The sequence below is a fragment of the Tiliqua scincoides genome, chromosome 4 (genome assembly GCF_035046505.1).
Source record: "Tiliqua scincoides isolate rTilSci1 chromosome 4, rTilSci1.hap2, whole genome shotgun sequence".
Taxonomy (NCBI): domain Eukaryota; kingdom Metazoa; phylum Chordata; class Lepidosauria; order Squamata; family Scincidae; genus Tiliqua; species Tiliqua scincoides.
This window is the reverse complement of record NC_089824.1, coordinates 219,864,111-219,876,590: the sequence shown is the minus strand read 5'-3', so window position 1 is coordinate 219,876,590 and position 12,480 is coordinate 219,864,111. Positions and strand designations below refer to the sequence as shown.

The 12,480-nt window shown below is 49.0% G+C and overlaps 1 protein-coding gene across 4 annotated transcripts in view; it reads right to left on the bottom strand.

The window, feature by feature from the left end:
- UCKL1 (uridine-cytidine kinase 1 like 1) overlaps nt 1-12,081 on the bottom strand; it is a 54,149-nt gene extending 42,068 nt beyond the window's left edge. For all 4 annotated transcript variants that reach the window (XM_066625815.1, XM_066625814.1, XM_066625818.1 and 1 more), the window contains exon 1: nt 11,990-12,081. In XM_066625815.1, the coding sequence (XP_066481912.1) occupies nt 11,990-12,066 (77 nt within the window). In that variant the 5' untranslated portion in view covers nt 12,067-12,081. The remainder of the gene's footprint in view (nt 1-11,989) is intronic.
- Nucleotides 12,082-12,480: the final 399 nt, after the last annotated feature.

Sequence of the window (12,480 nt, the reverse complement as noted above, 5' to 3'; positions counted from 1 at the left end):
TGATCAGGCCCCCTGAATCAAAGATTTCCATGTTTGCAGCTGAGCTCCACTGTTGGAAACTGTGGGATTTCCACATGATGGCTCAATCCTGAATCGCCACAGTGGGATGGCTACACTGCCCCCTCGTGGCACAAGGCCACAAACTAGCAGTCATGAACCTCTCAAAAACAGGGCAGGAGAGTAACATCCCTTCCCCAGCAAAGGCAGGATGAAGCAACTCAGACCGCCGCTTGGCGCATGCACAAAAAAGGCAAAACGCAGAGTCATGGGGCTTGGCAAGAAGGAAGCTCCAACTGCAAAAGATAAGGAGTGTTCACCTCGAACGATTGTTCACACTGAAAACAATGTCCTCTGGTTAGAATGGGGGCAACCAAGGCCGTACTGCCTTGGCCCAGGTTCTCTCAAGATAATTCAGGCCTAGTGCTCCCTGAGGTGGCAAACCTGTGTCTAAACTGTACCACTTCAGACTGAATGTGAAGAGAGCCCTTATACATATAGAATTAGCATGTGAAAAAGAGGCAACGTTAGGTTTCCCTGAGATTCTAGCCTTCCGTGTGTGAAGGTTTTTGTTACCGAAGGCGCATTCAGTCACATGAGCCTCTGCCTTCTAAAGTGGTACAGTCCAGACTACGACTTATCATGTCAGGGAGAACAAGGAGATGGCCACTTTTGGACCTCAGTGGTCACTTTCCCAACGTGGTCCTTTCCCAAAGTGGGGTACACTTTCCCAAAGTGGGGCTGCAAGGAAGCTTATTTTGTAGAATCCCTGACCACCTCACAGGCGGTCAGGCTCTATACCAGGGGTGCTCACACTTTTTTGGCTCGAGAGCTACTTTGAAACCCAGCAAGGCCCAGAGATCTACCAGAGTTTTTTTACAATGTTCGTGCCATCATAACATATAACATTTATGTGTACAATATATGTTGGTGTACCTTGAGACCCACTGAGTATAACTCCTGAGTAGACATGCCTAGGATTAGGCTGTGAGGCTGCAATCCTAGCCACACTTACCTGGGAGTAAGCCCCATTGAGTACAATGGGCCTTACTCCCGGCGTTTCCTCCCAGAGGCACCTGAAAGGGGGGGGGGGTCGGCACTCCGCGATCTACTCATTTTGCCTCGCGATCTACCGGTAGATCGCGATCCACCTATTGAGCACCCCTGCTCTATACTTTGTTTACGCCATTTCATATTAAAGAATGGAGCATGTTAAAGCATTTCATATTAAAGCATATTAAAGCTTGGCAACAACTTGATCATTTTCCCCTGTCTTTTGATGAAATGGCAGACAAGTTTTTTTTTACCACATCTTGACTAAATTTCAGCAAGAGCCACTGACAGCCAGACAAAATGGCTTCAAAGAAGAATCCAGCCACAGCCTACCAATCAGCTGTCCCTATTTATACCACTGCTACCCACAAATGAATGAGCTGAACCCCAAGCCTTGTCCACACCTTATGTTCAATGCAGTGTACACAAGATTGTTGATCTGTATACACCCACAATCACACATTACACTCAATGCACCAGGAACATGTGGTGGTGGAGAGGCAAGTGAGGCACAGCCTCCCCACCAGAAAGTGCTGCCGGAGGTATGCAAGCACTCACAATCCACACACTGTGTGCATGGGCTGTGTGTGCTCACACTGCAGTATTATTTGTATTGGCAACCTTCAGTCTCGAAAGACTATGGTATCGCGCTCTGAAAGGTGGTTCTGGCACAGCGTCTAGTGTGGCTGAAAAGGCCAATCCGGGAGTGACAATCCCTTCCACACTGGGAGCAAGTGCAGTCTGTCCCTGGTCTGTCTCCCTGGCTATGGGCCTTCCTTCTTTGCCTCTTAGCCTCAGACTGTTGGCAAAGTGTCTCTTCAAACTGGGAAAGGCCATGCTGCATAGCCTGCCTCCAAGCGGGCCGCTCAGAGGCCAGGGTTTCCCACTTGTTGAGGTCCATCCCTAAGGCCTTCAGATCCCTCTTGAAGATGTCCTTGTATCGCAGCTGTGGTCTACCTGTAGGGCGCTTTCCTTGCACGAGTTCTCCATAGAGGAGATCCTTTGTGATCCGGCCATCATCCATTCTCACGACATGACCAAGCCAACGCAGGCGTCTCTGTTTCAGCAGTGAATACATGCTAGGGATTCCAGCACGTTCCAGGACTGTGTTGTTTGGAACTTTGTCCTGCCAGGTGATGCCGAGGATGCGTCGGAGGCAGCGCATGTGGAAAGCGCTCAGTTTCCTCTCCTGTTGTGAGCGAAGAGTCCATGACTCGCTGCAGTACAGAAGTGTACTCAGGACGCAAGCTCTGTAGACCTGGATCTTGGTATGTTCCGTCAGCTTCTTGTTGGACCAGACTCTCTTTGTGAGTCTGGAAAACGTGGTAGCTGCTTTACCGATGCGCTTGTTTAGCTCGGTATTGAGAGAATGAGTGTCGGAGATCGTTGAGCCAAGGTACACAAAGTCATGGACAACCTCCAGTTCATGCTCAGAGATTGTAATGCAGGGAGGTGAGTCCACATCCTGAACCATGACCTGTGTTTTCTTCAGGCTGATTGTCAGTCCAAAATCTTGGCAGGCCTTGCTAAAACGATCCATGAGCTGCTGGAGATCTTTGGCAGAGTGGGTAGTGACAGCTGCATCGTCGGCAAAGAGGAAGTCACGCAGACATTTCAGCTGGACTTTGGATTTTGCTCTCAGTCTGGAGAGGTTGAAGAGCTTTCCGTCTGATCTGGTCCGGAGATAGATGCCTTCTGTTGCAGTTCCAAAGGCCTGCTTCAGCAGGACAGCGAAGAAAATCCCAAACAAGGTTGGTGCAAGAACACAGCCCTGCTTCACTCCGCTTCGGATGTCAAAAGGGTCTGATGTGGAGCCATCGAAGACAACAGTGCCCTTCATGTCCTTGTGGAAAGATCTGATGATGCTGAGGAGCCTGGGTGGACATCCAATCTTGGGGAGAATCTTGAAGAGGCCATCTCTGCTGACCAGGTCGAAAGCCTTTGTGAGATCTATGAAGGCTATAAAGAGTGGCTATCGTTGTTCCCTGCATTTCTCCTGCAGTTGTCTAAGGGAGAATACCATATCAGTGGTGGACCTGTTGGCTCGGAATCCACACTGCGATTCTGGATAGACGCTCTCTGCAAGTACCTGGAGCCTCTTTAGTACAACTCGGGCAAACAGCTTTCCTACAACGCTAAGGAGAGAGATGCCGCGGTAGTTGTTGCAGTCACCCCTGTCACCTTTGTTCTTGTACAGCGTGATGATGTTTGCATCCCTCATGTCTTGAGGTACTCCACCTTCTCTCCAGCAGAGACAGAGGATTTCATGCAGCTCAGTGACGATGATCTCTTTGCAGCATTTTAGGACTTCAGCAGGGATGCTGTCTTTTCCAGGTGCCTTGCCAAAAGCAAGGGAGTCCAGGGCCACGTGAAGTTCTTCTAGGGTTGGTTCACTGTCAAGCTCTTCCAGCACAGGCAGGCACTCAATGTTGTTCAGTGCTTCTTCGGTGACTACATTTTCTCTGGAATATAGCTCAGAGTAGTGCTGCACCCAGCGTTCCATCTGCTGCGTCCGATCCTGGATGACCTCGCCTGTGGCAGACTTCAGAGGGGCAATTTTCTTCTGTGTTGGACCTAGGGCCTGCTTGATACCATCATACATCCCCTTGATGTTGCCCGTGTCAGCTGCTATCTGTATCTCGGAACAGAGCTGGAGCCAGTAGTCGTTAGCACATCTCCTGGCAGTCTGTTGGACTTTGCTGCGAGCAGTTCGGAGGACCTGCAGGTTGCACTCACTGGGACAGGCCTTGTATGCTGCTTGAGCTCTCCTCTTTTCCTCAATGACTGGTGTCAACTCCTCAGAGTGGGCTTCAAACCAGTCTGCCGCCTTGTTGGTCTTCTTGCCGAATATGGACAAGGCGGTGTTGTAAACGGTATTCTTGAAATGTTCCCATCTGTTGGATGCGTTTGCGTCGGCCGGGCCTGGAAGAGATTCCTCAAGCGCTTGTGCAAATTCCTCCACTTTTCTCTGATCCCGGGTCTTGCTGGTATCAATGCGAGGTCTTCCTTCCTTTTTCGTGTGATACAGTCGCTTTGTTTGCAGTTTCACTCTGCTGCACACCAGGGAGTGGTCAGTGTCGCAGGCAGCACCATGATAACTGCGTGTGATCTTGATGCTGGGAAGGCTGGAGCGTCTGGTGAGGATCAGGTCAAGCTGGTGCCAGTGCTTTGATCTTGGATGTCTCCAAGAGACTCTATGTTGGGGCTTTGTGTTGAAAAACGTGTTGCTGACACAGAGACCGTGATGACAGCAAAACTCTAGCAGGCGTTGGCCATTTTCGTTCATCCTCCCAGTGCCAAACTGACCTAAGCAAGTGGGCCATGAACTGTTATCAGCACCAACTCTAGCATTAAAATCGCTGAGGATGAACAATGGCTCTTTTACAGGGATTTTCTTGACAGTGGTGGCCAGGTCATCATAGAATTTGTCTTTGGCTTCTGCTGGAGACGACAGAGTCGGTGCATAAGCACTGATGAGAGTGATAGGTCCTGCTGATGACTGGAGCTGCAGGGACAAAATTCTTTCACTTCCCACAGTAGGTGGGATGATGGATTTCAGCAGGGTACTTCTGACCGCAAAGCCAACGCCATGTTCCCTGGTTTCGTTTGGTGGTTTTCCCTGCCAGAAAAATGAGAAATTTCTCTCCTTGACAGATTCGGAATCTGGCAGCCTAGTCTCTTGAAGGGCGACGATGTCCATCTGCAGTCTGCTCAGCTCCATGTCGATGACAGCTGTTTTGCGTGCGTCGTCTATTTCTTGCAGGTCATCAGAGAAGCCAGGTGTCATTGTCCTAACGTTCCAGGTGCCCAGCTTTAGGGCAGTAGTTTTCTGTTTTCTGTTGCATGGTGCAGAGTTGTCGATCCGCTTGTCGGTTTTCACCCTAAACCCCACGCACCCCATGAGGTTAACGGACCGTGGCGAGGCAACACCTTACTGGCTGGGGACTGCCCAGCTTAAGGCGGGCGGTAGCTGCCCAATGAGATGCAATGATCTCTCCCACCGTCGAAAGCAGCCCCTGGCGTCATGCTCTACGCCAATCGAGCAAAGACTTATAACCGGTAAACTGCTGCTTCCCGTGTTGTGCCGACGCCGTATGGCGAAGTTGGAGTGTCCTCTCCAGTGCGCGAAGCCTGGGTAAAGAAGGTATGGAGGATAGGCTGTTACCCATGCAGCAAATCCCCCCTCTCCACGTCGCTGGAATGCGACGCCGCTGGAACCAACCGTATTGGCTTCTGCCTTTCCATCACACTGCAGTAGTGCTTTTCAAAGGACTCAGGTGAGGAGGCTCTGCCTCACCTACCACCGCATGTCCCTGCAATGCACACCACAAACAGGGGGATACAGGAGTACATATGATGCATGTTCAACATTTCCAAGAGGACTAGTATTCATTTTTACTTTTAGAATGCATTCACTAACAGTTGTTCATACATCTATAGACACCTGCACATTACATAACATTTGAATAGTTATCTGGGGAATTGGGACTGCAGGCAAAAAGAACATAACTCTCACTACTGCACTAGATGCTCAAACTAAGGGCCTCATTATCTTTAGAATATGTAGCCCCCTGCCAGCGTTATGAGAATTTTGTAGCACCCTCAATGTACACAACATCCTACCATGGCAATAAAGGCAAAATACACAAGCCTGCAGTTTAAATTTCAGTTGTGGAGAAATCAACTAAGGGAGGGGAGGAAAAGAAGCAAAGGAAGTAAAGCAATTAAAGTAGGAGATATTCTATGGAACTTTTGGATCAATCCACTAAGGTCTCCTGCAGAAGCTCCAGCAATAGGAGAGGCATTGTCGGAGGTTTTACTATTTTGGAGCTCCCATTCATTTCAAGAAGTTTGCGTCAGAGATGTCCCAAGTGAATTGTTCCCCACAGAGGCCAAGGGACATTCCAGGCAACCTGCAGGTGTTACTCATTTGCTATGCAGAATTCAGACATTGTCCCTCAAGGAAATGCTCCTGTTTCAGCAACAACACTGCTTTTTCCCACCATTCAAACTGCAGGGTATTGTTAGTGAAAATTTGCTTTAGTTTTCATCCCAGCTAGTGGGACACTGGGATTTGGAGTGCTGCCTGGAATGTATTACAAATATATCACAGGGTACAAAGAACTTTATTTGGACATGAAAGCTGAAATTCTCAAGCATCTCAATTCCATAGCCCCAAGATCACACCCTGCTCTTTTCCCTGTGCCGCTGCAGCAAACACACAGTCCTGTCTACCTTACAGGGTTGTCATGAAGTGAAGGAGCAAAATAGATGTCACACAGGAGATCTGTGATGGTCAATACCAATGTCTTTTTCAAAATCTACTGGGGGTTGGGCAATTTGAATTGGGGCCATGGCTTCAGAGGAGGAGTTTTCTTAACCCTTGGTCTCCAGGCCATTTTCTGTGCCTAAAAAAATCCCCCCTCTCCTTTCGTGCCTATTAAAGCACCATGAGCAACAGCAACTTCAGGGGGTATAACCCTTCAGGATCAGAAGTATAGCCCTTTCCTCTCACCCCCCACCCCCCATGCTACAGCCCTGGCCCAAATTGCCCCCACAGGCAATTTTGAAATTTTTCAAAATTTATGAAAAGGGGGAAAACAAATACATTTAAAGTTCCAATCACAGAACTCTCACATCATGCCTTGTCTGGCCCCAGGACACTGTTCAGGGTTTCCGAATGCAGCAGCAGGCAGAAAGGTAATAAATAATTAGCTCCCTTCTGAATCCTTTTCAACTTGCCAGGCATTTAATCAACAGTGGAGGAGTAACCTTCTGGAAAGCACTGCAAGCTTAACCTGTTGCTCCTCATATCTTTTTACTCTTCAAACTACAGCAGGGTCCCAAACCTCCAGGAAGATGGAGAACCTCCACGGAGTCTTGGTATCTGTGCACAAATTCTGGAGCCCTTCCAAGGCCACAAAAAGGAATTAGAAGGGCTGCACACCTTTCTGTTCTGTGCTTTCTACAAACAAGCACCCAGGCAACAAGAAAAGCCATAAGAGATGTTACCAGGGTAGTGCACATGCCATGTCTTACAGACATTTGAGTGGTAAGAGGCTGAACACACACATGCCTGGAGGTAGAGATGGGATGAAGCAAGTGCGCTGTTAACGAGTCCTGTACAGTCAAGTTCCCCCACCTTGCCAGGAAAAAACGAGGAAGAGACATAGAGGGGATGTGAAAAGGGACATAAAGCAAGTTAATGGCAGAGATGAGGAAAAGATGGCATATAAACAAAAGCATTTCTACAGCACCATCAACATGCATGGAGCATTACAGAGTACAAGACGGCATGTCCCTGCCCCAAGAAGCTTACAACCTAAAATTCATCACAAGGGAGGCAGCAGAGGAGGGGATGGAAAATTGAGGCAAGGGTCAATAGGGGAAGAATGTGCTTGCAATCCAGTTCCACTTACTCAGGCTTAGTTTCAATGCCAGGAAGAAGACTAAAGAGATAAGCCCAAGGTTTCATGAAAATTCCCCACCCTCAACACAGCAGCAACCTTTTTTTCTTAGACTTACAGACATGCAAGCCTTATAACGCTCATAACAGGGAGTAAGTCCCATTGAGCTCAATAGAACCAGTGGCGTATCTAGAGGGTGTGCAAGGCACTAAGTTTTGCCAGGAGCTTCACCGCAGCATGCAAGCAGCCCCTCCCCTTTGGAGCCATTCCAGGTGGGGAAGGGAGCAAAACGGAGGCATGAAATGGCTCCGAAGGAGGGGAGGGCCACTTGCACACAGTGGTGAGCCCCCTTGCAAAACGTAGCACTTTCCACACTGCTGAGGCTTCCTGCGAAACCTAGCACTTTGTACCCCCCCCCCAACTACGCCACAGAAGGAGACATATTTTTGTGTAAATATGTCTCAGGCTGTTCTACCAGGATACCTGAAAACTACTTTGATTGAGTGGTGGGGGAAAAAAACCTCATGGGGAGGAAATATGTTTCTTTTCACTGACATTTCCCTGGGATCATTTCAGAAGCTGGAATGACATGCCCCCACTAAGAGCAGAAGCCTCCCCTCTCCCTACCCCAAGCAAAATCTGTAACGTGACATCACTGTGTTGCAAGTTTCCCTGGTCCTACACATGACAGTCAAGGAAATAGTGGGGAAGCTTGCTACACAATGACATCCCATTGAATATTTTGCCTATCTAAATGTTGGGTGGGGGGGCTGCTCTGGGCATTGGCCATCGCATGCAATTCCAGCCTTAGCAGATAATATTCAGAAGAATTTTACAGTTGCCTGTATAAAAGAGCCAGTTGTCAACAGGTTAAAACTGTCCTGCTTCCCAGAAGGATAATCCCCACCATGGATTAAATTCCAATCCCACAAGAACAGAAACAACAACAACAAAAAAGAAAACCAGCCTTGTTGAGTGTTGCCTTTGAGGGACCCTCCTGCAATGCATCCAGATGAACACATCAGCAGCCACTCTGTGTTCACTCATTGCATAGGACATTCCTGCAAAGACCAGTCACACAGCTTGGAAAGCTGATGGCTAGAAGTAACACTGGCATTGGCAGTGGTCATTCTACAGAGAACTAGGATTTGCTTATTGATAGGTCTATCGCATCTCAGAGTTTTGCACGTAAATACAAACACACACATGCTGTAACTAAAAACTTGCTGGTGAACTTTGTCTGGTTAGTTGTATGTGAAATTCAGACCTCCAGTCCACCTACATTCCTCTCCAAAAAGCCTCCTCCCATCCTCCATTTTCCCACAGAGCTGTGTCAATTTCCAAGATCCCATTCCTGGCCTGTGTGCATCTGCAATGTTTGTGAGCAGTCTGTGACACCACAGCCACTCAGCCAATAGCTGTGGTTTTCCATTGTTATTTAGCATCACCATTTTTTTTTAAATTTAGCCACACTGCTAGTATACATGCATAACAAGTGCTAAAAAGCCTTGCTTTACCCTGACACGCCATGGCCATCAACAGAGAGATCAAATAAAACAAAGTTTTGCAATATCTGGCAAAAATAGACCTGGCTTTTGATGCCTCTCGAAGGGATTGCTTCAGTTCTGGGACAGGCACAAAAAAAAAATGATGCTAATGTGGTTTTTGGATTATGCAGTTAAGAGAATCAAACTGAAGGAGGGAAAGAGACAGAAGCAGTCCCAGGGACACTGCAAAGGGAATATCTAGTCTATAAGAAGTTGAACTCACGTGCTCGCCCAAACCTCATTCAGAGAAAAGCAATACTGTAGCATTCTAACAAGCATATGAACAATGCTGGCAAATTTACACATACAAGCCAGGGAAGAGACTTTGGATTCCCCACTCTCCAAACAACTGAGTAACTTGCACCATCAGGAGTGGAGCGTAGGAAGAGCAGTGACAGCTTTAAAGGGAGGAGATGAGGAGGAAATATAGGCAAAAGCAGAGAACTTTTAACAATGAGGGCCAGAAGCTTGATGATGAAGCAAGCATGAGCAGAAGGGAAGTGTAGCACTTTAAAGAAGAGTGCATGGACATAATGACGGGAAGGAATGTTTGAGATACTGAATTGCTTGGAGGTCGGCCCAGCCGTGAAGTGCAAGAAGGCAACAAAGCCAATGAAGGGCAGTGCCCATTTCCCCACTCACCTCCACTACATCTCTTCATCCTTCCACTCCCTGACTTAGGAAAGGAAGGTGGGGGCAGAGCAAAAGAGGAAGTGTGGAGAAGGGCTACAGGAGATGTTCTATATAGCCCACCACTGTCGAATCCTTCACACTTCCTTTTCCACTCTGTTCCCCGCTTTTAATCCAGGGAACAGATGGAGCAAAGGTTGGCATATCATCAAGTAAGGGGGGGCAGCATTTGACACAATGCCTCAGCGGCAGGCAGGTCTTGGGCCAGCTCTGGGGAGGGATCTCTCCATCATGATGAACAAAGAAGTTGCTATGCCTAAAGTTCCTCTTCAAATCTTTTGGGACAGTCCATGAGTCCAGACGCTGTTTAGGCTGCCAAGTAGTTGAACACCAGACGCCACTTCTAGGGTGAAACTGTGCCTGCCAAGCAAACGGTATCCTGCCTGCCAAGTGGGACATGCGGTCAGATCTGGATGAACACAGAGTTTACTCCGAGATGATCCAGGAAACTTTTGCTTCTGTGGGCCAAGAATTTTTACCTGCCAGGGTCACACACATATATCTGATTTTTCTCATAATACTAGAACTTGTGTTTACCCAGTTAAGTCCACTGATGGAAGAAAACCCCTGGGAAACAGTACTTAAGGGACTCGTCTTAGACTGCCAGCTTTTTTGACCAGACTCTGCTCCTGTGCCTGTAGAAACAGCCCGATCTGCATAAACTAGCACAGGGGTGTCCAAAGTTTTTTGCAGAAGGGCCACATCATCTCTCTGACACTGTGTCGGGGGCAGGGGAAAAAAAGAATTAACTTACATTTAAAATTTAAATAAATTTACGTAAGTTTACATAAATAAATATATTAAAGATGAACTTATATGAATGAATGACAGTCTTGCAATAGCTCAAGGCCTATAAAAGGCCTTGCACAAAGCAAAGCCGGCCTTTCCTTTGCTTCTGCTACTACATCACAGACATGAAACAACAAGCAGTGGAGGAAGCCCTCATCCCACAGCTTACGCAAGAGGTTAAACAGTCACCCTTATGCTGAGAGCAGTTGTGTCGGTCCAGTGCAGGTTCCAACAAATCTCTGGAGGGCCAGAGGCTCATTGGAGACTGGGGGCTCCCTGAGGGCCACATTGAGAGGCCTCAAGGGCTGGGGCCCCAGGGAGCCCATGTGGCCCCAGGGTCGGGGTTTGGGCACCCCTGAACTAGCAGATAAGTGGCGCAGCTAGCCACCCTGGAACCGGGAGTAAAGTTACAGTTGATGCCCCCATGTTACACCTAGAAGTGACATCACTTTTGAGTATGACATCACTCTTTTTTTTTTAAATTGAAAAATAAGAATTCCGCCACCTCCCTCCACCCAAGCCCCCCTCATGCTTGTGCTCCCGAGAGGTGGAAGCAGCAACTGGAATCTCTGGCAGCTTGCTCCCCTTGCTCTGCCGCCTTCCCCAGCCCCATCTTCCTCCTGCTTGCCTCCCCAAGGTCCCCCCAGTCACCCCCCAAGCACGCGGAGCAAGTGGCCAGAGACTGCAACCCCCGCTGCTCCTCCTGCAAAGAGTGCCATTTTTTTCTGGCACTTTGGGCACGAAGCACAAGCGGCAATTGCAGTGGGGCTCAATTGCGCAGGCAGGTGGCCAGACTCTTGCCCCCAGGCAGCCTGCAGCTGGGTGCAACTACTACCCCTACACCCCCTCTAACTACGCCACTGTGCTTATTATACCCATGCTGTGAAAAGTTTTATTTACTGATTTTTACACATCAATCTGTGACAAAGGAAAAACATGCACCGGTGCTTCCTCATCAGTTGGCAACCTTTCATTTACAGCTGAAGATGTGATGGCCACTGTCTTCAGTGGTTTCTCCCTCCCACACAGGATTAGCCAGATCAGTAGCGTAGCTAGAGGGGGTGCAAACCACTAGTTTTGCAAGCACTGCCTGCCGGGAATGTCTCAGAAGGAGAGGTGGAGGGGACCCTTGCAAGGCACATTCACGCACATGCAAAACTTAGTGCTTTGCACCCCCACCAGCTATGCTACTGAGCCAAATGCATGGAGGATAATAGGCAGATCAACAGTTCCTGATCATCACGGGTGTGCCACTGGAACTGCTATGGTCAGGAGTAGTCTACCTCTGGATAATGCACCAGTCGCTGGGGACAGAGGTATGCAGCTGGCTGCAGTGGGACTAGGTGGCTGCCATCCAGCCAGGCTCCTCTTGCACTGGGTGAGAAAGCGGCAGCAGTCTTGCAAGGCAGGACCCTGCCTGCAGCTCCAGACTTCCCACAACTACCAGCAACAGGGCTGGGGGGGAAGCCCTGGCCCCCCTTCTCCCACCCCATGGGGGGGCCTTACCTGTCATCCCCCAGGTCGCCTCTCCCTGCGCCTTCATCCCCCCCACGCCCCGCATCCGCGGCAGCCGTCGCAGCCATTGTGCTTGCTCTCAATCAGCTGTTAGGAGGGTGTGAGAGAATGAAAACCAGGGGAAGTCTGCCTGCGCCCCGAGGCTTCATGGGAATTGAAGTTTTCAAGGGGCAGGAATTCACTGAGCCCAGTAGGGACGAGGAGCGCGATTGGACTACAAGTCCACGGAAGCGCCGGAGCCCTGGGCTTGCCGGGAACTGTAGTTCTTTGGAGGAGCTGTAGGGGATGATCAGGAAAGGAAAGTGAAAGGTCTCAGGGTTGTGCCTGAGAAGCTGCGTTTCTTGCAGCGGGGACTGAGCCATATCTAATAGGAAATTATCAAGAGTTCTGCTGCAGTTGAACTCAAACTGTGTTGAACTCAAAGGGGGAAAAGGAGGAAGGGGAGAAATTAGCCCCTAAAAGAAAAGCTCCCCAGCCACTCT